At 52.2% G+C, this 27,472-nt stretch overlaps 2 protein-coding genes across 5 annotated transcripts in view; one reads left to right on the forward strand and one right to left on the reverse strand.

The window, feature by feature from the left end:
• NDE1 (nudE neurodevelopment protein 1) overlaps positions 1-1,288 on the forward strand; it is a 29,696-nt gene extending 28,408 nt beyond the window's left edge. For both annotated transcript variants that reach the window (XM_082432559.1, XM_082432560.1), the window contains one exon: positions 19-1,288. In XM_082432559.1, coding sequence (XP_082288685.1) covers positions 19-112 — 94 coding nt within the window. In that variant the 3' untranslated portion in view covers positions 113-1,288. The remainder of the gene's footprint in view (positions 1-18) is intronic.
• Positions 1,289-2,137: 849 nt separating this feature from the next.
• Positions 2,138-27,472, reverse strand: part of MYH11 (myosin heavy chain 11) — a gene marked incomplete at its 5' end in the record, with an annotated part of 108,464 nt that continues 83,129 nt past the window's right edge. For 2 of the 3 annotated variants that reach the window (XM_082432545.1, XM_082432544.1), the window contains 19 exons: positions 2,138-2,846; positions 10,234-10,406; positions 10,484-10,592; positions 11,526-11,734; positions 12,346-12,469; positions 12,905-12,993; positions 13,295-13,423; positions 13,804-13,965; positions 14,182-14,394; positions 14,737-14,949; positions 16,490-16,738; positions 16,961-17,113; positions 17,202-17,306; positions 18,822-19,028; positions 21,994-22,138; positions 23,321-23,533; positions 25,050-25,221; positions 25,917-26,040; positions 27,131-27,268. In XM_082432545.1, the coding sequence (XP_082288671.1) occupies positions 2,714-2,846; positions 10,234-10,406; positions 10,484-10,592; positions 11,526-11,734; positions 12,346-12,469; positions 12,905-12,993; positions 13,295-13,423; positions 13,804-13,965; positions 14,182-14,394; positions 14,737-14,949; positions 16,490-16,738; positions 16,961-17,113; positions 17,202-17,306; positions 18,822-19,028; positions 21,994-22,138; positions 23,321-23,533; positions 25,050-25,221; positions 25,917-26,040; positions 27,131-27,268 (3,060 nt within the window). In that variant the 3' untranslated portion in view covers positions 2,138-2,713. Of the gene's footprint in view, positions 2,847-5,987; positions 6,027-10,233; positions 10,407-10,483; positions 10,593-11,525; positions 11,735-12,345; positions 12,470-12,904; positions 12,994-13,294; positions 13,424-13,803; positions 13,966-14,181; positions 14,395-14,736; positions 14,950-16,489; positions 16,739-16,960; positions 17,114-17,201; positions 17,307-18,821; positions 19,029-21,993; positions 22,139-23,320; positions 23,534-25,049; positions 25,222-25,916; positions 26,041-27,130; positions 27,269-27,472 lie in introns of all 3 variants that reach the window. The other variant, XM_082432546.1, reaches the window with a different exon arrangement.

The following is a 27,472-nucleotide window of genomic DNA, read 5'->3' on the forward strand; positions in this document are numbered from 1 at the left end:
GGTTTGCTCTGTCTGAAGGTTGGGAAAACGCCTGGAATTTGGGAAGCCGCCTTCAAATATTTCCTCACCGTCACTGCCGTCAGCCCAGGGTGTAGTCAAGATGTTGCTTTAGGAAATCCACGGAAGCCAAGGCCCCGGTGTCTGTGCAGGAGTCATTTTACCCTCCTACCCTCTTTAAACTAGGTTTTTGTTTTTTTTAAGTTAGTTTGAGAAATACGAGCAAGCAGTCGCACTAGCCAGTGACGGCAGGGGCGGGGATCGCCTGTGGCCCCGGTGGTCATCCCCAGGAAATGCCATCTCATAACCCCTGGCCTCCTTGTTGGGGTGTTGCCAGTGGACAGGGACAAAGCGGACCCTCTGGAAATGACGACGTGGGTGCTGAGGCTGCCCCATCATTTTCAGCAGACCTGAGTCCTGATTGGTCTTGAGAGGTGTTTTCCATGACCGGGGGCACCTATAAAGTGGGGTCTGAGCCCATCTCAGGCTCACTCTGGCCCCCACTTCGCTGTAGCTTCTTCCAGAACAAAATCTCCAGTGCTCTTTGGCACAACAGGGATCAGTGCACTGAAATCACATCTAGGGGTGAAGAACAGAACAGGCATGTACCTTTTATTTAAACTGTGGTGTGGTGTACCTCTGAGACTTTTTAATCTGCCTCTCACTGAGGCTTTTAGAGGCATGCTTGAGTTTCAGAGTACGTTTTGTGGGACCAGGTCAGTGGAAACTCTGTGTCCTCTTTAGACCAATCCTGGCTGTAAGTTGTCCTGAGCCCCTCTGTCCTGGCCTGGGGGTGACCTCTGCTTCAGGACCCTTAGGGTCTCTGGGGTGTGATGGCCTTGGTAATGCAGCCCCTAAGAACAGGACTTCATTCAAAGCCTTGATGAAATAATTGGGGTGACCTTCGAATAAGATTAAACCACCAGGACTGTCGGTGGGAGGTTCCTTATTAAAGAAGAAACGAACCCAGGATTTCCACACAGATGGCATGCAGCTCATCCCTGCTGGTTGTGAACGGCCGTCTCACACTTTGGACGCAAGTAAAAAGAACACATGAATTCCAGCGCGTGCGTGCAGCTTAACGGCCTTCTGTTACTAAGTTATTTTTCCAAAAGAACAGCAAAAATATCCTTGAGTTGAAAACAGAACTTTTCAAATGCTACTGAAATTCAGCAGAGAATTAAACTTGAGTGCCCACTTCGTTGCCCTGGCAACATTCTAACCTATATCAGTAAAAGATGTACTTTTATTTTTTTAAAAGAACAATAAAATCAAGAGAAACTGATTTTCAGCTAGTTTGTGGTGGTCAGTAAATGCTGCTGCCTTTGTGCTTCTGTGTTTGCTATCTGGTGATGAAAAACTTGTTTTTTTAACCAAGTGACTATGAAAAAAACTGCTTTTTTAAAGATTTCCTATCGAGTCAGCTTCTTAGAATTGTATTGCGACACGTGTGTGTCCTGTTCAGGGTGTATTAGCATTTGGTCATTCAGTGCGTCCTTGGTTTCTGTAATTCCCCTCTTTTCAGTCTGTTTGATCCCATGGAGTTGGTGTATGGAATCATATGTGTTGAGTGGAAACTTCGCCAGGGATCTCTGTCTAGGACACGCAGGCCAAGGAAGGGACGGGCCCAGGCCTGGTTTTTATGGCCCTCACGCCAAGAACGGTTTTTACATTTTTAAAGGGTTGTTTAATTGTTTTTAAAAAAGACAAAAATGTGACAGAGACCATGATGGAGGCTAAAATACTCAACTTTCTGGGCCTTTATAGAAAAAGTTTGTCGAGCCCTGCCGGGCGAAGTCTTGTGTTTTAACTCAAACATTCAAGGAACTCGTATTCTTCACGTTAAATACGTGCTGTTCTGATTGATAAAGATGTTCTTCCCGGGCATGGTCCTACTCCCTGGGCCTCGAGCCGCCCACTTCCTGTGTGGAGGAGCCCCGCACTCCCACTCACTCTGTGTTTCTGCTCTTCTCTTGGCCAGTTGTGGGGTCTCGGACGATGCATCTCACCTCCCTGGGCCTCAGTTTCCCCATTTAATGAAATAATAACCCTGACTTCATAGGGTTGTCGTGAGGATTAAATGAGGCCACCCCCACACCCCATCCTTTTTCTGTAGAAAACAACAGAAAAGTCAACTCCATTCTAGTGATTTATAACCTTTTATTAGTGAGGGTGTCCTTAAGTACAGCTGGGGTGCATATAAAACAGCGTGACAGTCTTGCTCTCAGCCGTTTGAGCGGCGTCTCCTTTTTAATTCACGTGACTACAGAAGGCACTTGGTCTCGGTGAACTGTGTGCATCTGATGTGTGGGAACCGGAGGGAAGAGGAATTCTCAAACCAGGGCCCACCGGGACGATGGAAGAGTCCATGGGGCAGGAAGGGCTGGGGGTGGGGACAGTGGCACCCATCGTGGTGACTTTCTCCCCAATTCACGTAAACTAAGTTGCCAGTGATTAGTTACCGTGGATATATTTTTCTAAAAATTCAAAATCTCTGCACAGTTCTTGGCAGAGGGAGTGGGTGTGTCTGTGTCTCCTGTTGGGTTTTTCTCCTTCGGTACATCGTTCCAAACTTCAGTTGATGCCCTGAATGCAGGGTGGTGGTCTTTATATTCATCGTGAGGGGTGTCTGTGACGTTTGGAGTTTGAAAATGGATTTAGACGGTGCTAAGAGGAGTCCACTGGGTTTGGTTCTGCCCTGTTTTGAGCAAGTTGTTCATTCACTGGCTTTGGTTCCGTTGAAGTCTGCATCGCGAGCGTCCGTATCCTCTTCAGAACCGTCCGCGTTTTCAATTACTCTACGTCCTCCAGACCTTCTCGAGGGAACAAAAGAGGTCTCGTTCCCTCGCCTGTGGGTGTTAAGAAAACACACGTTTCTTTAGTACAGAAATCTCCCTCGGGCTTGGAAGAGATTTTCAGACGGGGCAAAAAACAAACACAAACAAACTCAAATGAGATGCAAATATTCAGGTTGAAGTGAACAAATCCTGACCCGTATGGGTGCATTTAATCAGCTGGAATGGGGGCAAAGTACGTTTTTCAAAGCAGGACCATCTGCTTTAAAAAATGTCTGGCTTGGTTGTTTGCTGACCCACAGGATTCTGGTTGGCTGTGGATTTCTGTTTAGAAAAGAAGGAAAAAAGGCAAGTGGGCGTGATGGCCTCATGGGATTATTCCTACACTGTGGAGCAGGGATGAGGGGGACCTGTTGTGTCTGCACCTCCTCGCTTTCAGAAGGAAAAGCGGGGAGGGGTTTAGGTTTTGAATTGGAGGAAGGTGAGAATGAATGACCACCAACCCTTGAGAGGGAAGGAGGTCCCTGCGTGGATGCCAAGGGTACTGTCTGGTTAAAGGCACCGCATTGCTCTGCTTTTGTGGAGCAGAATTCTTGTTCTGAGTTCCCCCAGGGCAGGGATCTCGCCTGTTTTGGGCGCACCATGGCAGGCACCGTGCAAGGCATAGAACGGGTGCTCAATGAATGTTTGTCAGAAAAACATTAGACATGTTAATCCAGGGTGTCTTTTAGCCCTAGCTGGTGGGACACCCCTTTCTCTCTGTCCTTCCCGCTCCCATCTCCTCTCCTCCGTCCTGCCGGATGCACTTTTCCCACAGGGCCTGCCCTGGTCACCTGAAGTGAGGCTTTGCGTAGGAGGGCGGGGCAGGCAGGAGGAGGAAAAATTAGACCCGCCTGCACTTAACCTCCACTGTTTGGAAGGAAAGTTTGCCTTCTTTTCAGCGACCACAACAAATAATGTTGTGTGTTGGGCTCCAGCCATCTGACCCTGTTTGACAGGTCTTCACTCATTTTAGGATGTCTAAGAAGAAAGCAAGTTTTTTGCAACAAAAACGACCCGCTTCGCCACACAAAGGCTGGACAGAAAAGCCACGAGCGTGAGCCCATCCCAGTGAACCCAGCCCGTCAGTTCTTTAGTCAAAGGGGGCAACTCAGGTAAGACAGGAGGCATAAGCAAGGCCGAGAGATTCCTGATCGCTGACATGGGGCTTCCCAACACGAGCCTTCTGGGGTCCAAGGGTGGGAGGTACCCGGGCTGGTAAAACCCACTGTGGACGGTGGATGGTACTTCCTAAGGGGCAGCGATCAGGAATAAATACTTAGTAGCTACTGCCGACTAAAGACCTGGGTCAGCCTCACTCCCATCAGAGGGAAGCTTCTAGGCCTCCAGCTCCTTTTATTTATTTATTTATTTTTGACCGCACCTCAAATGCAGAACTTCCCCAACCAAGGATTGAACTTGTGCCCCCTGCAGTGGAAGCACAGAGTCCTAACCACTGGACCGCTAGGGAAGTCCTCCAGCTCCTTTGGAACTAACTTTCTATCACTCAGTCTCTAGAGGTTCTTTGAAGGTCTATTCCTGCTTTAGCACTGTGTTCTCCAAGAACTCGGGACCGAGCAGGGTCCCGGCGTGCAGGGCTCAGCAGCCATCCACACAGCTCTCCTCCGTGTCTAACCCTCCAGGTTCAAAACTGGATGGGATGGCCTGGAGCTGGAAACAGTGGCTCAGGCTCCCTTTGTCTCTCCGAAGAGTCTGCATTTGCTAACTAGAGGAGTTTAGCTGATCTATGCGCTCCCTTGATCTCAGAAGTAAATCAATCGCGCCTGGGTCCCTGTAAGCCCCCTGCGTGGGCACCAGTCCTGAAGCCGGTCTGTTCTGGTTCAGGGGCCTTTCTTGAAGGAACTGGCTTCAAATCCTAGGCAAAGGTTGACACTGGCTATATCTGTCACAGGAAGTAAAGGACCCCTCTAAAATTTTCTTGAAGGGTCTGATCTTGGAGAATTTGGATTCTATTCATGGACTCAGAAATGTATCTAAGGCACTCTTGGCATCCCAGGGATCGGCACAAGAGCGTGAGCACCTGCCGCTTTGCAAGGACTCAGTTTCCATCAACGGGTGGGTCCTACGCCCCAGCCAACCCTAGACTCCAGCTTATCCCGTGATCAGGATGAGCTGGCAGAAAAACTGCTCAAAAGCTGTGTCTTAGAGGCGTGACGCTCCTGCCTAAAACTCCTGCCAAGACCTCATCCAGCTTTAAGTATTTGGGTAGCGACAGCAAGGCGGGATTCTCCAAGAGAGAAGACAAACACAAGGCAGGGCTGGCTGGGCCCCTCAAGGAGGATGAGGCGAAAGCCGGGCCCCAGGTGCCTCACTTCACGTGTGAAGACGTTGTCAGGAGCCCAGAGAAGTCGAGGCCTCTTAACCCTGTCTTGTGAAGGCCCCGTGCGCTCCCTGAGTCTTGGGTCTCCATCCCCGGTCCGTGAACACGTGCCCGTGAGACCTCCAGTAAAGGCTCTGCCTGGACCATGCCTGGCCCTGTGGTGGCTGGTGTGGCCCTCGTGCACTGAAGATGCAGTTAGCAGCTGGCCCTCGCTCAAGCCCCACGCAACCCCAGTGAGACATCGGGGTGCGAGCTCGTTTCCCTCGCACGCGTGTGTGGAAACCCCGCCTTGGGGGGCACATTGCTGGGCCGCAGCCACCGTGACCCTGTGCTTTGCTAATTCTGACTTGTGAACCAGACCAGCCGGATGGAAGCCGTTCTCCAGGACGGTACCCAGACAGTGGAGCTGGCACGTCTGCCCAGCGCGGTGTCTGAGCCAGACGAGGGAGTACGGCACAGGCACGGCCTCATCATTACCAGGGGCCTGTCACCCAGGTAAGAGCCATCCAAGCCACGCGCAGCCTCTAAACTCTCAGGACGCGGCGACAGGCCACGCCGGTGCCATGTGACACGCCAAAGCGGGAGGGAGGAAGGAAGGAAAATGGGTAAAGAGATGAGGTCTTCTTGTGTCGATGTTGGTTTTGATGAAAGACAGTTTTGAACTAAGATATCTAAGCCTTCAGATTTTGTAGGAATCCCAGGAATTTGCAAGGGCCACAAAAGGGGGGCGGGGGGCAGGGGGGTGGGTTGGCAGAAGGGAAATGGAAACCAAGAGATACACACACACACGAGCCGCGAAGCTGCAGGCATGATACCTGGTGAGTCATTGCGGAGTTTCCTGGGGGAGGGGGCCTCTGAAACAGAGAGAGAGAGTCCCCAGTGGTTACCATCCTCCCATTCAAGTGCAATTTTAATCATCAATGCATTTGCTTCAATTAAATAATTAAAGGCACTTTTAAGTCACCCTTTCGGTGGAGCACCTGAAGCCACGAGCTCTCAGGCTGGCACACAAAAGGACGAGCCTTTTTTTTCCCAATTAAAAAGCAAATTTCTGTCCTTCAGAGCTTCTCTGAAGAACTCAGGTGGCTTCCTCCCATTCTGCATATCTGTTCAGGAAGGTAAAGGAATCTGAGTAAGCTAGTCCAGAATAGCCTTGTGGGAACAGAAGCTGAACAGACCTGGGCAAGGAGCCCGCAGCAGCCTCTCACTTTAGTATCATTACTCTGTCTTCGTTGCCTTTTATGCCCGTAGCAAGACAGTAGGGGTGGGCACCCTGGGCGGCTCCTGTGGAGATGCCTGGTGGTGTCAGGAGTGATAGGTGCGTTGGTCGGGCTCTAAGCAGGGCTTGTGTTGAGATTTACCTGCCTGGTAAAACTGTGAAACTTGCTCCGTAATTTCTTGCTCGCTGAGGAGCTGGCTAGGCTTGCCCACCTCACTCAAGGCTCTAGTGCTTGATTTTGTGCTTTTGTACACCTAGAGGACTCAGAGAAGGTGGAAAAGGTAGGACCCGTCTTCCACTTGTATGTTGTGTGCGTGTTCATATTAACTGTAAAAAATGGTTAGTCCGACGCCAGCCTGTACAGCCCAAGAAGGGTCGTTGTCTGGGGCAGCCGAGCAAGTGCTGGGGGGTCCAGCAGTGGGGACGCACCACCCCTCACCTTGCACGGGCAGGGGGCTCCTTCCCAAATCCCTGTGCTCTGAGCCAGTCACTCTCTTTCCCCTCCTGAAAGGGGTTCGGGCTTTCCCCTTGTCTCGTGCAGTGGTTCTCAAGAGTCTGGAGTTGAGATGCCAGGTGATTGCAGAGGGGTCCTAGGTATGCCTTTGGACTGCTGAATTGCACAGTGAGAAAGGTAGTCCCTTTTCCACTCTTAAATACATCTGATTATGTCAGAGAATCCGTTTGGTGCCAATGTCTTTGTCATTCCCTTTTTAACTGAGAAGTCCGCCTTCAGGTCATAGTCATCAATTTGTGGCCACAATAGCTAGAACTCACTATTGTTTAGTTTTCACTGTTTTAACTTCACTGTGACCTGTTGATGCAAGGCATGCTGGTTTAACAGTACAGGGGTGGTAGGTTTCATTTGTAAATCGACATATGTATGATTAAATAGTTAATTTCAAAGAAAACATCTAGTCAACAAAAGTACAGGTGGTAAGGCAAAATGGCAAAGGTGGTACGAGAATGCCTGAGGTTGGAGAAACATCACCTCTGACTCAACGATTGAAGGTTTATTCTGTGCCCAGCACTATCCCAGACACTGAGGATGAATAAGCAGACAAAGCCTCTGTGTTCATGGGCTCGCAGGCCAAGAGTGAGGACAGACTGTGTACGAGATAAGTAAAAGAAATAGCAAGTTCCATGATGACAAGTGGGTAAGAGAGAGGAGAACGGTAAAGAGTAAGGTAGGAAATTCTAGTAACATGGGTGAGTGAACACCTGCAGGAAGGGAAGGAGGGGCCAGCCAGTGCAGCAAGCCGGGGGAGGGGCATTCCAGGCAGAGAGAGCAGCCGGTGCAAGGGCCTTGAGGCAGTGTAGGAAGAGGTGGAGGTGGAGGGGTAATTTAGGAGGCAGAGGACAGAGATCACGTAGGGCCTAGTGGAACTAACCATTGTGAAGATGTTACTTTGGCTCTGAGCGAGGTGGAGCCCCCATAGAGAGCTCCAAGCAGAGGAGGGACGTGATCCAACTCCATTTCTGTGTTGAGAACGGACTGTAAGGGGCCAGTATGGACGCAGAGAGGCCCACAAGGAGGCTGAGAAAGTTGTCTAGATGGGAGGAGAGGGTAGCTTGGACCAGGGTGGCAAGCAGTGGTTGGATTCTGGATGTAGAGTATTTTTTAAGGGAAAGTTGACCAGATTTCGCAACAGAGTGGATGCAGGGTGTAAAGGAGAGAGGAAAATAAAGAATGAGCACAAGGTTTGTGGCCTGGATTAATGGCAACTTTCAGCTGCGGAGGATTGTGAGAAGAGCTGGTTTTGGGGTGAAGGGGTTCAGTCAGGGCCCAGGTTGGGGTATGTTTAGGTGTGAACTGCCTGTTAGGCATTGAATGGGAATGTCAAGGAGGTCTGGAATTCCAGGAAGTTTGGGCTGGAGATAAACTAGGAAGTCACGAGCTATAGATGGAACTTTGAAGCCACCAGGCTGGTTCAGATCACCTAAGGAATGAGCAGCAGTAGGGATGGAGAGAGGACCAGGATGGCGCCCTGGGGCAGGAAGACGGGGTGGGGGAGGGGGAGAGGACCAGGATGGCGCCCTGGGGCAGGAGTGGGCAGAGGTGGGGATGGAGAGAGGACCAAGATGGCACCCTGGGCAGACCAACAGCAACTGGGCTTTGAGATGAGGTACCAGCAGAAGAGATGAAACATGGCCAGAAAGGTAGGAAGGATACCAGGTGAGGGTGGTATCCGGGAGGCCCAGTAAGGAGGAGTGATGGGCTGTAGCATATGCTGCTGAGACAGGTGAGGACTGAGGACTGACCACTGAGTTAGAGTTTTGTGGTAACAGCAGGGAAGCGGGGTTGGGTTTGTTCACCTAATGGAGTGACTCAGTGAAAGAGAACACATCACAAGGGAGAAGGGTAGGACTTTCAGGAACAAGATCCTCAGTTAAACAAGGGGGTGTGGGTCTGATGGTGGGGTGGACCTCAGTTGGTGCTGGACAGTTGAGCACAGAAATGGGGGAAAAAAATAGAGGAAATGAGCATAGATGTAGGGAGGTGTGTCGATAGGGAAGTGGGGGCTTGTCTATACTTCATGATAGTTTCCATTTTTCCATTAAACAGGAAGTGAAGTCATCAGCTGAGAGTGAGGATGGCAGGGATAGTAAGTTTAGGGAGAGTGAAAAGCAGATGCCTAAGGGGGGAGGGCTGAGAGGATGGGGGAGGGGTGAGAGGAGGCCAGGACTGAGAGGAATGGGGAGGCAAAAGTCCAGGCAGCGCTAAGTGAGGTCGGCTTGGTTCCGCGATTTAGAGTTTCCAGCGGAAGTGGCAGCACACCTGTTTGCTTTTCCACACTGCTTTGAGCTGCAGAAGGTTGGCAGTTGGGTTTAATTTGGGTTTTGTTTTAACCAAGTCAACACAACACAGCAGGAGGAGAGACCAGAGTGTGGAGGATGTGGGAGAGGCTGACCATAACCATGGAGTCGGTGGGGCTGCGAGAGGACGAGAGGATGGGCCGAGGGGTTGGAGACCCCGGCGGAGACAGAGGGAGTGAGCTGAAGAAAGGTGGTGGCAGGCAGGTGATGGGTGCTTGATGGGCACATTAGGGCTGAGAGTTCCTGGGAATGCCCGGGGAGTGGCAGGGTCCTGGAGGAGAGAAGCTCATGGACTTGAGAGGCTGGATCACCCACCTGCTGGAGGGTGTGAGCGAGTGTGATAGGAAGCACGGAGCTGAAACCTTCAGGGCACCAGGTGGACCAGGGGATGGGAAGGAGCCCTGAGAAGCAGGGGAGCGCCTACCCCCTTCAGGCCTAGAGGTTCAGGGCTGTGGGAGAGAAAACAACCCCAGTCCACTTATGGCAGAGGGTCTTGACTGTGGGCGATGGCCCCCCCGGGGGACGCTGGGGGAAGTGCCACTGCATCTAGTGGGTGGAGGCTAGGAATGCTGCTCAACATCCTACGGTGCACAGGCCAGCCCACGATGGAGAATTATTCAGCCCTGAATGGCAGTAGTGCAGAGAAACGCCGAGTTAGGGAAAGGTGGGGAAGACAAAGTCCAGAAAAGAGGTTAAGAGAGAAGGGATTCTGCAGATGTTGATGACACAGTGAAGAAAGGTCTCAGGAGATGGAGGTACTGCCTCCTCCTCCTCCTCCTCCTCCTCCTCCTCACTTGGAGGATGGGACGGCAGCGGTTGTTAGGACAGAAGGGGTGCTGCTCAGAGGGGGGGAGGGGCCTGTGATCTGGGCCCCACCCACGTCCAGCCCACGCTGGTGCTGCGTACATGATGCTGAGCCGGAAAGCTGCGAGGGCTTCGGGGAAAGGGGCTCTGAGCCGCTGTGGAGGTTTCAGGCCGACCCGTGCACCCAGCCCGTGAGGCGAGGCCCCCGGGGGCTGGTCCCTCACCTGAGCTTGCTCTTGAGCGCCGTCACCTCGCGGCCCATGGCCTCGTTGCTCTCTGTGGCCTCATCCAGCTCCCGCTGCAGCTTCCTGCGGTTGGCGTTGATGCGCTGGGACTCCTCCTCCGCCTCCTCCAGCTGCCTCTTGAGTTGCTTGACCCTCGTGTTTCCTTTCTCAGCCTGTCAAGGAGAGGCCCGGGGGTCAGGGGGGTCTGTGGCGGGGCCTGTGGGGCTGGGCGGGCGCGGGGCAGGGTTACCTGCTCCTTGTACTGCTCTGCCATTTTGCGCTCGTCTTCCACCTGCAGCAGGGCCTCCTTCAGCTTCTTGTCCTTCTGCTTCACCGACTTGGCGGCCGCCTGTTTCTCTCTGCGCACACAGTGGGGGTGGGGACGGTTCGGATGGGGAGGGCCTCCCTTGCAGTCGGTGTGTAAACCAGACCAGCATGGCCCACGGTGGGCACTTTTCCTGAGCCCAAATCAGGGCTCATCCTGAGAATAATGTTTGTCCATGAAAAGGAATGAAGTGCTGACGTCGGCTACAGCATGGGGGAGCCTTGAAAACATGCTCCGTGAAAGAAGCCAGTCACAAAAGGCCTCGTGATGTATGATCCCACTTTACGAAATGTCCAGAATAGACAACAGAGACGACAGAAAGTAAATCAGTGGTTGGCTGGGGATGGGAGATAGAGGGTGATGGTTAAGGATACAGGGCTGCTTATTGGTGATGACAGCGTGCTACAGTTGACTGTGGTGAGCGTGTGCCTATGAATCGTACACCGAAAGCCACTGAACTGTACACTTTAAATGTGTGAACTGTGTGGTATGTGAGTTATCCGTAAAGCCACCACCAAAAGCAAAAACAATGCAAGGACCCTGACCCTATCTGATGGTCATGAATGTGCTGTGACCTTACAGCTCAGGGACCGTACTTAAGTGAGAAGCCTTCCCATGTTTATGTGTGCTGAAGGGGCTGATGATTTGGATGTTTTGTGTACCCACTAATGTGACCTCCTGCAGACACACGTTAGGCAAAGTGACGTGAGCTCCTGGGAAGTCTGGCTGACATCACTGAGGAGTCATGCTGCTTTAGAGCAGCTAATGTCTCAGAGGCTTTCTCCAGGCCAGGCCAGGGCACAGCACCTTCCTACGTTCTCACTCAGTTCTCCCAACACAGCTGCAGCGCGGGTACCACTGAGCTGATTTCTCAGCCAGAACTGATGCCCAGAGAGGCTGACTGACCCCCGACATCCCACCACTCACCGGCAAGCCGGCTGTCGTTTGGGCGCTGGTCCCACCGTACCTGGCCTCCTGCTCGACCTGCTCCTCTAGCTGTGCGATCTTGGCTTCCAGAGCCGCAATGGTGGACTTGAACTTGGACTTGACTGCCCCCTCCATCTCCTGCAGCTTGCTCCGCAGCTCCTTGTTCTGCCGCTCAAGCTGCTGCCGCGCACTTTCATTCTTCTGGGCCGTGCTGCGCTCCGTGGCCAGCTCATTGTTGAGCTGCTCGGCCTGGGGAGGAGGGTGAAGGTCACCAGGTGGAGGGCTTGGGAAGTGCCAGACGGTGCACTGAGATGAACGGCTCCCCCCCGCAGTCCCCAGCCTTCGTTGGCCTCCGCGCAGGTCCCTGGAGCAGGAGCACCCAGAAGCCCTCCTCCTTCCCCTCCAGCAGCCAGCTCCTTCTTGGCCATCCTTGAAGACCCAGCTCAAGAGGCAGCTCTTCCAGGAAGCATCCCGGTGCCACCCAGGCGCCCAGGTCACACGATGGGTCCCCAGCGCCCATCATGGAGCTGGCGCTCAGTGATGTCACTGAGTGCTCACTGTTGTAAGGCGGGGGCTGAGGAAAGAGCAGGAAGGAGACCTCCAAGGCCCTTATGGGCGAGCATCGCCTACTGGAGGGAGCCACCAAAGGAGGTGCTGCAGGCGGGGTGCTGGTGTGACCGGAAGGGGAGGGAGTGGACGCTCGGGAGCAGACGGGCCGGGTCCCTGCTCTCCCGTCTTCGCGTTCTCGTCCACCCCCACCGGGGCCTGGCACACAGGAGCCTGTCCTGAAGCCGTGTGGGGCCTGGGACAGGGCGGATCTGAGGCGTGTGCTGCCCTGCTCCTGGCCGCCCCGGCCCCACCTGCTGTGTGGCCTTCCGGACTCGGTCACTCATGGCCTCCATGTTGCCTTGCTCTTCCTCCAGCTCCTCCTCCAGCTGCGCGATCCGGGCCTCCAGGCGGCGCTTCTCGTCCTGCAGTGCGTTCCTAAGGGAAAGGCAGCCGCTCTGGGGCCTCCAGCCTCCACTCAGAGGCTTAGAGAGCTTCCTCTCTTGGAGAAGCAATGTCTCAGGGTTGCCGCCTTTTATAACTGAGGCTCAGAGAGGCTTAGAGGCTTGTCCAAAGGTACACAGCGGGAAGTGGGGAGCCAACTGGTGTCAGCAAAGCCAGGCCTGGGGTGAGGATCAGCTCCCTCCTCCCCGACGTCCCCAGACGCCCCATCCCCACCATGCCATTCATTCAGAATGAGTGAAACTGGCTACACCCTCAAACGGTGTGAGAACCCCATGACCCCTGTCACAAGCTCAGCTGAACATTCTGTCATTTTCAGCATTGAAATGGGGTCCAGGAGACTCTCCTCTGACTGCTTCTCCCTCATCACCTGCGTCTAGGGAACCCCCTTTTTCCCCACGAGGCTCATACCTTCCAGACACGCTGCCGGCCAGCTCCTCAGCCAGCTCCTCCTTCTCCAGGTCTGCCTGCTTGCGAGCCCTCTCGGCCGCGGCTAGATCCTGGATGGTGGCAGGTGGGGAGGAGGGAAACCTGCTGTCTGCCAGGAAAGGGCTGAGCCCACCCGAGAGGCCACCCCGTTCCTGTCACCAGGCCCCCAGCCGTCTCTAAAATGGCTCGGCCTCCTCTGAGCTCAGGGGGAGGCCTGCAGATCCATCAGGGAGGAAACCCTGTGTCTTTCCACACCCTCGCTGTGGGGCCCACCCATGTGGAATGCTGGACGAGGGTGCACAAGCTGGGGGTGCCCGGGGCTGCTATCACGGCATCGCCATCAGGGCTCTCGCAGCGAGAAGAAGCCTTTACCTCCTGTAGCTGCATGAGGTCTGCCTCCAAGCTCTTGGCCTTCTTCTCGTTCTCTTTGGCCGTGGCAAAGATCTCATCCCGGGAGGCGCGGGCGTCTTCCAGCTCTCTCTGGAAGTCCTTTGTCTGAGCCTGCGTGGTCAACAGGCGGGACCAGCTAAGAGGTCCTTACTCACCAAGTCCTGCTGCCCAAATTACCTTTCTGTGCCAACCCTAGGATTTCCCACGATTGACCACAGAGCCCTCAGCCTCACATGGCCAGCTGGCTGCCTGGGGGCACGGTTCTGGATGGGCTCCGCAGACCTGTCTAAGAAGCGGTGCTGAGACCTGGGGGCCGCAGCCAAACGCCTGATGTTGGCTCCCCCCACCCAGAGCAGGAAACAGCCCCCAAAGCTAAAGGGTGATGGAAAGGCACCAGGTGACCAGGCACCGGCGGCAGAGGGAGGCCTGTGTCCTCCCACTGCTGCTGACCTGGCTTCCCCCGCGCGCCCGGACCTCGGGGCATCACCCACCTGCAGTTTTCGCAGCTGCTTGATGGCTTCCTCCCTCCCCTTGATGGCCGAGTCAGCCTGCAGCTCCAGGTCCTTCAGGTCCCCTTCCAGCTTCTTCTTGGCCGCCACCGCCAGGGCACGTTGCTTTCTCTCGTCTTCCAGTTCCGTCTCGTACTCGTGAAGCTGAGCAAGGAGAGAGATGTGCGCTGCCGGGCAAGGCCGCGCCTAGGATCCCTTCCCAGCGCCCAGGTTTGCACAACCACCTGCAAGGCGGGTTTCTCATCCCCAGGTCGCGGGTGAGAGATCAGAGTCTCCATGAAGCCAGGAAGTGGAGGTGGGAGGAAGGAAGCAGGCCGCCCCACCTCCCCTTCCCCCCTTTCCTTCCTCCCCACAGATTACCTGCCTCTGGAGCTGCCTCCTCTTTTCTTCATTCTGCTCGTCCCGGGCCTGGAGATCCCGCTCGAACTGGCCCTTCAGGGCCTGCATGTTGACCTCCAGCCTCAGCTTGGCATCTTCTGTCGCCTGCAGCTCATCCTCGAGCTCTTCCAGCTGGGTCTTCATCTCCTCCATCTGGGTTTCCAGGGCCCGCTTGGACTTCTCCAGCTCATGGACCTTTTACATAAGGGTTGACGTCATGAAGATGGTCGGGCAGCCCCTGGAGATGGCTGACATCTCATCAAGGTCAGGGAGATGGCTTTTGCCACCCTCAAGATGCATGACCAGGAGTCCAGACCAGAGCCATCCTCTCGGAACCCTTGACTCAGAACCCACCCCCAAATGCAGTTCCCAACCAGGCCCCTTCTTAGCATCAGCCCGAGGGACTCCCTCCAATTCCTGATTATTGCTTAGCGTGAAGGAGGCATGGAGCCCCCTCCTTCCCCCGTGGACTGATAAATAGCACAGAGAGTGGGTGGGTGAAATGCAGACAAGCAAAGATGATGAAGAGCCACTTACGTTCTTGCCCACGTCGTCCTTGGAGCTAACCAGATCCTCCATCTCAGCTTTGAGCATTTTGTTGGTCCTCTCGAGCTCCTCTTTGGCTTCTAAGGCCTCCTCGAGGGCCCGTGCCAGCGACAGGGCCTTGGTTTCCTTTTCCCTGGCTTCCGCCTCGGCTCTGTCCCTTTCATCCGCATATTTGGAAGAGATGTTTTTCTCCTCGGCCAACAACTGCAACACAGCAGAAGACCCAGAGGTGAGCTCTAGGCATGCCCGAGGGTCGGCTGCATTGAACTGCAAATATGGGGAAGAAGCCTTGTGTCCGGCTGAACTTGTCCTGGTGCAGGTGGAAGGAAGTCAGTTGTCTAAGCAAACAGTTTATAATAAGACTGCTCCCCGACTTCGAGGTCAACCTTCTGCAGAGCCAGCATCCGCTGAATCTCTGCGCTTGGAAATCACTGATGCTGCCCGTGTTGGTTAGAATGTGCTGTGACCGAGGTTGGGGTGACATTTAATCCTCCCAGAGGCCAATTATTCTTTTGTTGTTTCATGGCCACAGTCGCTCGCTCACAAGAGTAGCCTATGAGCCGCGGTAGGGCAATGGTGAGTGGTGGATGGATCTGCACACAGTTCCCCCTCTGCCTGGAGAAGCAGTTCCAAGAACACCCCATACTGAAGTTAATCTCATCTTTAGAAAGAGAGAGCAGTATACACCGTAACATCCAAAACCCAGACTGCCAGAATTCAACAAAGACAAGCAAGTAACAGGGACTCCCAAACAGCAGTCAACACAAAAACTCTCCACTGTTTGCGACAGGAAAATAATAAAGCAGCCTCAGACCCTGGGCCAGGTAATGAAACCGCAGATTAGAAGCAATGAGGACAAGCTGTCAGCACAGGGAAGGGATGGCTGGTAGAAGAGGGAAGAATCCCAAAGTACAATCCCAAAACTGATTTTTGGAATAAATCCCAAGTCACTTGTAAACCAAATCATATTTACTAAATCTGAGTAACATGTATTAAAAGTTGGTATTTAGGGGTTTGGGTCATACAGGTGTATGCATTTATCAGAACTCAGTTAGTGTACACTTAAGATTTATACATTTCATTGTATGTATTCAAGGGAAGAAAAAATATTTTAAAAAATGAACCCTAGTTTTTATATGCAATGCTGAGGTATCAAGGGGGAGATGTACAGATGTCTGTAATTTGCTTTGAAATGCATCCAAAAGATACAAATGACAGATGCAATACACCCTTATAAATAGTGTGTGATAAAGTCTACGTGGTAAAGCATTAATGATTGAAGCCAGGTGGTGGTGTACGGGTGTTCACGGTATAGTGCTTTCCGCTTTGCTGTGTGCTCAGGATTCTCTGTGATGAAATGTTAGGGAACAGTGGTATTTCAAGGGTAGATACTTTAAATTACTTGGAAATCTCAGCAGGCCCTCAATAAATACTCGCTGAGTAAATAAAATCAGTAAACCTCATTCCTTATCGGGGCTAGAACCCAAGGCATGACTGGGTTTCTAGATGGCCCTTATGGTGGTGGGACCTGGAAAGTCACAGTCACTGAGGCTTTGCCACTCTCCTCCCTCTGACCAAGAAGCCCTAACTACTGTTTCACACAAAGCAGGCTAGGCTTCCATCGCGTCCAGCAAAACCTGGATGGGATGCTGACACACACGCAGCAGCCACACTGGATACTCTGCAGACCCGATTCCCCCCAGCCAGGGTCCATGAGCAGAGTGGAGGGCCCTCCAGCCCCTACCTGATCAAACTTCTTCTGCTTCTTTTCCAGGTTGGACACCAGTTGCCGCTGGTTGTCCAAATCAACGACCAGGTCGTCCAGCTCTTGCTGAAGCCTGTTCTTGGTCTTTTCCAGTTTGTCATAAGCAGCTGCCTTCTCTTCGTACTGCTGGGTGAGGCCTTCAATTTCCTTCTGGAACCTCTTCTTGCCCTCTTCCAGGGATTCCACGGTGCTGGCAAAGTCCTGCAGTTTCTTCTTCGAATCAGAGAGCTGAAATGGCAGTGTCCAGGGTGGGGTGAGAGGAGGGTGGTGAGGGATTCCCATCCCTGCGCCCCTGAGAAGCAAAGACCACCGTCTCATTGAAGAAACTCAACAGCAGGGGGAGCCGGCGAGCCAAGCAAAATGGTGCCACCATTCTACCACAGTCACATCGGAGCCACTGATCTACCCTTAAGGGCTCAGGCCCAGAAAAGCAAGGACTTGCAGGGGCACCTGGATGTTCAGAGTGGAGATGTGGCGCTCCAGGTTCTGCTTGGCCTCCATCTCCTCGTCCAGCTGGTCCTGCAGGCTGTTCCTCTCATCCTCCAGCTGCCGCAGCTTGGTGGACACGTTGAGCTTCTGCCGGGTTTCTTCTTGAAGCAGCTCCTATGGAAAGGACACATGGAAGTCTAGGGGCCCACCCCCAGGAAGGTCGTACCCCAGGTGCCTCTGGCTGATGTGGCACGATACCCACCTGGGTGTCCTGGAGCTGGGACCCAAGGGATGCCACGTCCTTGGCCAGTTTGATGGCCTTCCCCTCTGCCTCGTTGAGCATCCCTGTGACACTCTCGACTTCATTCTGAGGGTGCCGAGAGACTGGTTAGTTGGAACCTCTAGAACAGGATCCTCATGAAGTAAGAGGAGCCCCTTGTACTCAGTGATAGGCCTTGGGGCATCCACTGTGAAGTACCCATGAGCTAGGCGGCCTGGTCATGGTCACTCCATGGCCCCCCAGAGAAGCACATCGCGTACAAGTTGCAATCTCTGGCTGTAGACTCTGGTTCTAGGACCCTGTTAGAGCCCTGTTAGACTGTAGTCAGACTGTGCTGACTGGGCCTTGATCCCTCTAAATGGATCCTGGATCCTTGCCAAGGTTGGCAGAGATGAAGCAGCAGGTCTGAGGCTCGAGGCACTGAACAATGGTCTGGACTCACTCACTCCCTAAAGTGGGGGAAGAGACTGCAGGTGGCACTTCCACTTCCAAGGGTCCTGTCCCTCCCACCCCTCTTCTTCACCCCTGCTCTTTGCCCTTTCACTGACCCTTATGGCAAAACCAAAGACACAGACACTAAAGGTAAAAAGCCTTCTACCTTTTCTCTGCCTTTTACTCCAGGAGCTGGTATCTCTGAGCAAGTCCTTTCGGAGATACCTGCCCACCATCTGTCCTCTTCCCATTTACAGTAAGAACATAAATGATCTTGACTCCACTCCTTCAGGACATTGCTTGTATTAGGATAGCAAAACCCCTCTGCCCAACTGCATGTGGAAAAATTCATACTTAACACTGCCCTGCACCCTCATCCCAGGCTCTAGGCGCATTAAATCTTTATCAGAAGTGGAGCCGTATCCCATGAATGGCAAGTCAGGCCAGATGTCTATTCAAAGCTAATTAAGACCAAAGAAAACCAGACCATGTCATTCTTCAGCTTAAAACCCATCAGTGGTTTCCCATCACTCAGAGGAAAGACCAGCATACATATAATAGGACTTTGAAGGCCCTGTGTCCTCTGGCCACAACCTACCTCTCCAATCCCATTTTGTGCCACATTTCCCCTTCCATTCGGCATCTAGCTCTACTGGCCTTACGTGATCTCTTCTAATTTCCCACTTACCGCCGGGCCTTTACACATGCTGCTCCCTCTGCCTATAAGTAGATAGACTTCTTATCTGTCAGACTATACATCTTTCTTAGGGAAGCTTTTCCTGACCCCTCCTCCTGCAGCCCAGGCACCCATAGTATTTACACTTATTGCATTATGTGCCTCTGCTTTCCAGCATCATTTTACACTCATTTATGTGGTGATTAATGTCTTTCCCTCCACTAGGCTGGAGTTCTCCTGGGGCAGGGACAGTGTCTGTCTGCTTCCTTGCTCTTGTATCTCAGGATTAAACATGGTGCCTGGCATACAGCAGGCACTCAATAAATACTGAATGAGTGGAAGAGAGTTTTGAAAGATTAAATTGAATAGGGCGACCATCTCATCTCCCCAAGGCATGTAACTAGAGGAAACGGACTTGCTTTGCCACGAGAGAGGCTCTGTTAGCCGGAAGAGCCTCACCCGTCGGGGGTCGGGCCCAGCGAAGCCCGCCTCACCTGCAGTTTGTGGACCTTGTCGTTGAGCTCGGCCCGGGCCCGTTCCCCGTCGCTGCACTTGGACTGCAGCTCCTGCAGCTGCACCTCCAGCTTCTTCTTCCTGTGCTCCACCTCCTGCTTGGCTTGGCTCAGGACACGCAGCTCTCCCGCCAGGTCTGCGTTCTCCTTCTCCAGCGCCTGCTTGCTCTTGTCGAGGTTGGCCTTGGCCTGGCCGGAGAGGCAGCGGGGAGGGAAGGTGTTAACCGCCATGGCTGGGCGAGCACTGACGATAGGGACGTATGCCGTCGGGGGATCTTTTTCCTTTCCCCTCCCTCACTAAGTCCGGGGACCTGTGCCCCCCGACTCAGGGGAGGGACACGGCACAGTGAAGAACACACGGTCACCAGTCAGACTTTTTGGATTCCGTTTTCCTAAAGCTCAGAGGTTGCAAACTGGCATCCCCTGGGCTGCATCAACCCTGCCATCCTGTCCTGTTTAATCCATGCAGTACCTTTTAACATTTTAATTAAGAAATACCACATAAAAATCTGCATTCCCAGCTTCTCTTTTTAAAAATCAAATGTTCTATTTCATGGCTAGGTGGTGGTTACACTAATGAATACATTTGTCAAAATTATTGAACTATACATTTAAAATTGGTGAATTTTGCTGCATATACCTCTGTAAGTCTGACTTTCAAAAAAACAAACTAAAGATCTGGAAACAGAGGTCTTGCCTTCCTCCAAGGTAACAATCAGCTGGATCTGCATAGCAGCCAGCCCTGTAAATAGGGCAGTCACACTCCACTTGGCCCCAGTCCCCACCATTCCCTATTGTCCATCAGATTTATCATTGAATGTACACTGCCATTTCTGTGAAAGTTTAGAGAAAGTTATTTTATCTAACTAGCTCATGTAGGTGCATGAGTTTCTCCAAGAAAAAAGTATTTTGGGAAAAAGCAGAAGAAGGGAGGGGCCTTCTCCCAGCGCTGTAGGGAGGAGGAAAGAAGCAAGAGAGAAGTGTGGGTCCCAAGAGCAGAGGAAGCAACAGTGGGCTCACCCTCAGCCCCCAGGAAGGTGCTGTGCAGTGTTCAGGCAGCCTCAGAAGCCATTCCTCTGCCCCAGGTGTGACTAAGAGCTGCTGGCACCTCAGACAGGGACAAAGTGCCCCTTAGGGTAACAGTGCAGATTGATGAGCAAGGACCCTGGGGGACCTCATGGGCTCTGGGCTCCCCAAAAACCTTTTTCCCAGAATGGTGGCAACACTATACACATGTAAGGGGAGCCAAGATAAGAATGATGTTACAACTTTTTCCCAACAATCTGAAAGGTTGCTAGAGGTAAAACAGTCCTCTTTTTCAACGCTCCTGAGATGGTGGACAGGCGTTCCCAGCCTCTTCTTTCTTATACAGGTCAGACATGGATGCTGTCTGCTGGTGGCGTGAACAACTGAGTCTTTCCAAAGAGGCCAGGCTGTGAATCTGGGGTGTGGCTTCCAGCCCCTGCTCACCTCTGACGGCCACCTGGCTCAGCGCTGGTCAGTTACCTTTCCAGGCCCCACTCTTCCAAACACAGAGTAAGAGGGACACATACACCTTACTACTGTCTGGAGGGCTTACTATTTCAGAAGGTGGGAAGAACCCATTTGGGTTCAGATTCTATCACAATAAAAAATAACTTCTGAACATAAAAAAGGGAAGACAATGAAAAGGGGAAATACGTGTTGTAGATAAAATTAGCAAGGTCTTATTTATCCAACACATATAAAGAATGGACAGAACGTTGAAGATTCATATTCAGACCCCATGTGACAAGTGACAAGGGGACATGAACAGGCGTCCTTTTCTCCATTTGGAGCGTGAGGGGTGTTCAGTCTGGCACAGCGTGTTTCAGCGTGGGGCCTGGAGATCTGCATTTTAGCAGAGGTCACGGGTGAAATTAAATGAGTTAATGTCCGTAAAACGTTGGAACAGTGGCATATAATCAGTGCCGTATGAGGGATTGCTGGTGTTATTTTAACGTATGGGAAAATTCTGAGATTCTGATAGAACCGGTGGTGAACCAGCTCATAGAAGAACATTTACTTTGATTGGCGATAGAAACAAATGCAAACTCCAACAATTTTAAGGTAACGCAACAGCCATTTAATCTAGAAAGTGCAGGGGGGAAGCTGTAGCGCTGAGGATGGTATAATTCAGACTCCTAGGGAAGCAACCTGGCAGGATGTCTTAAGCTAAAAAAAATTCCCTCCTGGTAATGAAACACAAGGAAATTCTCCAAAGGGAGAGAAAGTTCCCGATATGAAGCATTCAGAGTAGAGCTATTTAACTGTCTCAAGTCCCATATACCACAAGTAGCCAAGCATGGGAGAAAGAAAGATTAGATGTAGCCATTCTCAAACTACACCAGGGGACTTCCCTGGTGGCGCAGTGGTTAAGAATCCGCCTGCCAATGCAGGGGACACGGGTTCAAGCCCTGGTCTGGGAAGATCCCACATACCATGGAGCAACTAAGCCCATGTGCACCACAACTACTGAGCCTGCACTCTAGAGCCCATGAGCCTAGAGCCCATGCTCTGCAACAAAAGAAGCCACCGCAATGAGAAGCCCACGCACCGCAACGAAGAGTAGCCCCCGCTTGCCGCAACTAGAGAAAGCCTGTGCAGCAACGAAGACCCAACGCAGCCAAAATAAATAAATTAATTAAAAAAAAAAAATACACCAGGGAGAGCTGTCTTGCTACTCAAATCAAATAATGATAGTCGTCTTCTGATCTGCAGAGAAATGAAGATGGCTAGAAGGTTCTCAGTGTTGTTACCTTCCCAGAAGTTTTGCTAAACTTTGCTTATCCATAAGGGCAGTGTATAGTAGACCCTACCCTGGAGAGGCTAAGAAGTGGGTCCAGAGCCAGACTGCTTGGACTCTCGCTGACTAGCTGTGTGACCTCTAGGTGCTCTGGACCTCAGTTCCTTCATGTGTAAAATGAGCTTCATTGTACCTATCCCAGTGGGTGGTTGTAAAGATTAATCAGCATAATATACAGTAAGACTTAATAAATGCTGGCTGCCATCACTCTCACTCGAATTGTTGTAGCTTGTTATTGGTCTCAGTATAGACACTGACATGGAGTTATCTGAAGCCGTTGACATATCGTTCTTGATATTTTGTTGTCACAAAAAAAGCATCGCAACTCACCCTCTTGAACTGCTCCAGCTGCTCAGTGAGCTCCTCCACGGCCTGTGTGTGCTTCTGCCTCATCTCCTGCACCTGGGCCTCGTGGGACCGAGTCTCCTCGTCCAGGGCCTTCTTCAGCATCGTCACCTCCTGCTCCCTCTTGGCCCTGGGCAGGAAGAACACAGTGGCTGGCAGTGGAGGAGACAGCGGTTCACCTCAGACAGTACTGTGCAGAAGAACGAGCGCTCTCCCGGGACCTGGAGCTAAGGTCTTCATCATCACCCCTCCCTAGCTGTGTGACCTTGGGTGAGTCACCTAACCTCTCTGGACCTGGAATTTCCTCAAAGCGAGGAGCATGCTACCTGCCCAGAATCTCCCAGGGCTGGCAAGCAAATACACAAAATACAGCACATGATATTGTTGGAAGAATGCAAAGTGAATTGCAAACTGTTCCGTAAATATTAACATTTGCTCTTATTTACTGAGCCTGCACAATATGCCAGACCCTGACCTAAGTTCTGGGTATATATCATCTCATATAATATTCAGAGTGACCCTAAGAGGCAAGAATATTATCATTTCTATTTTATAGATGAGGAAACTAAAGCTAAGAAAGAGTAAGCAGCTTGCCCAAGCTGTTGAAACCACTGTGTGATAGGGCGAGAATTTGAACCCAAACAGTCTGACTCTGTGCCCATGCTCTGAGCCATTGCACTGGGCCAGTGGGAATGGAGAAGAACATTGTACTGGCTTCTAGGCCCAGGTAAGTGATGTAGCACAAAACCCAAAATGTGGGAAATAAATCTCCATGTTAGCGCTTGATACAGGGTGCACTCAAAGCACATTTGTGTATTTGTTGAATGAATAAGCGACCTAGTCACTAAAGTCAGGCAGTGACTTTCATTATCTGGCAGGTGACCCATTCTTATGGTGGGTTTTGTTTTTATGTTTGTTTTTTGGTTGTTGTTGGCTGTTAGCCTGCAGTGACTCTTTAATCGAAGACCAATCTAATAAATATTATTTTGAAAATTTAACACAAAACTTATACACACTCAGGAAAAGACAGGAATGAAATCCCCCAAAATGTTAACTGTGGTGGGACTGGGGGTGATGCTTTTGGTATCTACTTTCCTACAGTTTTCAAATCATTCTCTAATTGAGTATATCCTCCAACTGTGATGCAAAATAAGATTAAAAATAAGCATGCTTATATTAGTTAAAGCAAAATACAATCAGGACAATAAACGTAGGGCCTGAGGAACCCCATGACCCAGGATCTTCTCGGGTTTGCCCCTCTCCGCCAGCCGTCGCATCAGCGTGGCGGGCCGGCGGGGCGGGGGCCCCTCACCTGAGCTCCTGTTGGGTGGCCGTGCTGTCCAGCGTGTCCTCCAGCTCCGTCTTCAGCGCCTCCAGCTCCTCCCCGAGGTCCCGCTTCTGCTTCTCAGCCTTGCTCCTCGCGGCCCGTTCTGAGTCCAGGTCCTCCTGGAGGTCTGAGATGTGACCCTCCAGCTCCCGGATCTTCTTCAGGGCGTTGTTCTTCTGAGTGATTTCATCATCAAGCCTGCCAGGGACAGATCCCCAGAATTAAGACTCTGGGGTCCTAAGCCCCCTGCTATCCATCCCACAATGTGGCCAAAAATGGCTTTATGGAACCAGCCATTTGGGTTCCATACGTATCAAAACATGTTTCGCTCATGTCCCGAGACACAGCAGACCACTTCTTGCCATGCTGGACGGTTTGGAGGCTTATGCAGAAACGTGGTTTCCAAGGGCTGATGTAAAAAAACAGGTCATGCTGCGCATGTGCGTGTGTGCGTGCATGTGTGTGTGTGTGTGTGTGTGTGTGTGTGTGTGTGTGTGAGAGAGAGAGAGAGAGAGAGAGGCAGAGATGGAGGCAGACATAGACAGATAATACAAAGCTCTGTCCCAGACTGGCAAGGTGCCGTGTCTACATTAGGAGCCTAATAGATGCTTTCTGAATGTTAGACAGTTATTCCTCTCTGGCAACTACTGGTTTATTCTTTCTTCCATCTGCTCAGTGTCTGAGTTCTGCTACATGCAAAGCTCTTGGCCAGGCACTGCTTGGGGGTGGGGCGGGGGGGGGGTGTTAAAACCGGGGGAGGCAGTGACTGTGGGTCAGTGTGGGACATGGGGAGCCTTGTCTGAATGGCACGGAAGGGAGCTCCCTCCTGACCGCTGTGGAGCTGCCTCTGGTTTTGCCCACGATGGATGGAAAGGGACCCTGAGGAGGGAAAGCACGAGGTGGCCCATCACCCTAGCACTGTCACTTGGCACAAACGGGCTGAGAGAGAGCTGGCCAGGGGATCAATCAGAAAATGGATCCCAGCCTGTCTCTCAAAAGCTGGGTGACTGTCACATGTCCCTTCACCTCCCCTGGCTCAGCCTCCTCCTCAGTGAATGGAGGTAACAGCCACATACCTGGCCAAGTGTCTGCAAAGATACTGCTTGAGCAGAACTTAGCATATGGCAAGCAGGCTAATACCCATTAGTTGTTGCTGCTGTAATACCCCCAGGGGGAAGCCATTAGAGTAAACCCAGCTCAGAGCTGGGAGAAGGGGGCCCAGAGGAAAGGGTGTGGGACACACCTCACGGGACGGGCAGACTCTGAGGACTGCTGCACGCTGTGCATGGGACAAGAAGGAGGGTAAAAGCTAGGGAGGAGATACGTTCGCAAAAAGAAGGACCTCAGAAGGAGGCGGCGGAGGACAGGAGGGTCCTCCCAGCCTCCGACACATGGTGTTTGCGGTGCCAACAGAACAGACTCCGTGCACAACCAGAAATCCAGAACTGGGGTGTAGACGACAAAGGCTGGGCACCCAAGAGGCAGACACAGTGGGAGAAGAGAGGATGAGTTTGGAGGGAAGAGAAGAAAGCCAAAGGCAAAGTTCTGAAGGTGCCAGCAGGACTGGGAGGCACCCGGGAGGCCTAGCCTGGACCACCTAGCATGAGATGGAGGCCTGCCTGGAGGAGGAGGAGGAAGACCGAGGCCCCCCGCAGATCGGCAGTGGCCCTCAGGGCACCAGCACACACTGGACATGCCCCGCCAGCCTCGCTACCTGCCCAGGGCCGCCTGCAGCTCCTCCTCCTTCTTGGCCAGCTGCATCTTGAGCTCAGCGATCTGCGCCTGCAGGTCGGCTATCTGCTCGTGGAAGTCGCTGGCCTCGCCCTCCAGCTTCCTCTTCAGCTTCTCCAGCTCCTGCCGGCTCTTCTCCTCCTTCTTCAGCCGCACTACAACAAAGCCAGGGCCCCTCAGGAAGTGAACACTACCAGAGAGACCCCTGGAGGACGAGCCTTTCTGCTCAGGCATTTCACATGGAGGAAATTCACACTCACACATCCCCCCACTGGCAACTGTCCCGCCGGCACCACTGTCTTGTGGAAGGAAAGTCAGTCCTGGGGACAAGCACCTTCTGGAATTAACGTGTGTGTTCACTAAGGGTGAGCAGGCAGCTAGACAGGGTTGTCCCTTTCCTGCAATAATCCTCCATTCTCAAATTTCCTGTCTGATATTCCTACTTTTAAAATGTCCACTCAAAACATCACTGGGGGACTTCCCTGGTGGGACAGTGGTTAAGAATCCGCCTGCCAATGCAGGGGATGCGGGTTCGAGCCCTGGTCTGGGAAGATCCCACATGTCGCTGAGCAACTAAGCCCATGTGCCACAACTACTGAGCCTGCGCTCTAGAGCCCGCAAGCCACAACTACTGAAGCCCACGTGCCACAACTACTGAGCCCGCGCACCTAGAGCCCGTGCTCCACAACAAGAGAAGCCACTGCAATGAGAAGCCCGCGCACCACAACGAAGAGTAGCCTCCGCTCGCCGCAACTAGAGAAAGCCCGGGTGCAGCAACAAAGACCCAGAGCAGCCATAAATAAATAAATATATAATTTAAAAAAAAAAAATCACTGGGTAGCCGTTTTACCTTCCAGTTCTGAAATCATAGATTCGTGCTTATTTTTCAGCTTGGTAAGATTCTTGGCTTTTTCTTCCTCTTCTGCAAGATTTGTTGTTAAGTCACTAATCCTCTCTTCAAGGAGTTTTCGCTCCTTTGGGGGGAAAGACAAAGAAATATCGTTCGTTTTTTCCTTTTCTCCAGGGTCTACATTTCACTGTTAGTAATTTCCAGATAAACAGTTGAAAGGAAAGCCCACATTATAACCAAATGCAACCTAGAGTTTTCAATGGGGAAAGAGAAGTTCCTTAACAATAATAATTTCCAAAGATTGACTACTCCTCATCTCAGGCCCCTCCACCCCTCAACTTCATGTCCCAGCCAGGGGCCCCCTCTTTCCTTTCCTACCACAGGCCAGCTCCTCCCAGCCTCAGGGCTCTTGCACAGACGGGCCCATCTGCCTGGGATGTGCCTCCACCCCCTCTCCTTCTAACTGCTTCTCACTCTTCAGGTTTCCACTTAAATGTCACTTCCTCCAGGAAGCCTCCCCTGAATCCCACCCCCCATCCCCTAGTGCTCTGGTCTTATAAGATGGTGAACACCTCCTTCAGAGCCCTGATCACAATGGCAATTAACGTTTGCATGTATGATTATCTACTTGCTGCCTCACTAGGATATAAGCCCTACGAGGACAGGGTCCTCCTCCACTGTGCGTGCCCTGCACCTGACACGGACTGGCTCGCAGTCGGTGCCCAGCTCAAAGGACTAAAGGTAGTCCGCCTCAGTGGGGCTGCTTAGTGGTTACTGACTAGGGTGACATAGTCATCCTGGTTTGCACTGGGACGTTTCTGGCTTAGGGGCTGAAAGTCCCACATCCCAGAAACCCTTCAGTCCCAGGACAGCTGGTTCCCCTATTACCAACTGCAAATGGATGGTGAGAATGTGAGAGGGGCCCCTGAATCCCAGGCACATTGCCCGCCCACCCTTGTACAACTTGGGGGTTCCATCGGTCGTGGTGTTTCTGAGACTTGCTCCGTGGCAGCTCTGGTGCTGGTGGGACCACCGGGGACCCCATCCATGGCACACCTGCATCCAGACGGCAGTCACAAGGCCGCCACGTCACTGCTGGAGGTAACTACTTGCTCAGCCTTCAATACCTTGTATCTGGCTAAAAAGGGAAGGCATCTGGAGTCCTCAGCCCTCATGAGCCTGTCATTTTAACAAAGACGCTCAACCCCACTCACTTTTGACAGTTTATTGTTCTGATCATCCATGACCAGAATATCATCCTCCAGTTTCTTGATCTTGGCCTCAGCTGTGACCTTCTCAAGTTGTAGTTTCTGCCTGGCAGCTTCCTCTTCCTCCAGCTGTTCTTCCAGGTCCTTTGTGGGGGAAGGAAAAGAATCACAGCCTTGCTTAAAACAAAGTCACTCTCCCGGAGCTCTGGGGACTCATGGATACAGAGGCTTAGCCTGATGGCCCCCTGCAGTGCTCTGCCATCTCCTTTCATCACAAAGAAAAGGTTTGGGTAAGCCACTTTTCTTTGTGGAGCCTCAGTCTCCTCATCTGTAAAATGGGGATAGTAG

The sequence above is a fragment of the Balaenoptera physalus genome (genome assembly GCF_965194825.1).
Source record: "Balaenoptera physalus genome assembly, chromosome: 16".
Classification (NCBI taxonomy): Eukaryota; Metazoa; Chordata; class Mammalia; order Artiodactyla; family Balaenopteridae; genus Balaenoptera; species Balaenoptera physalus.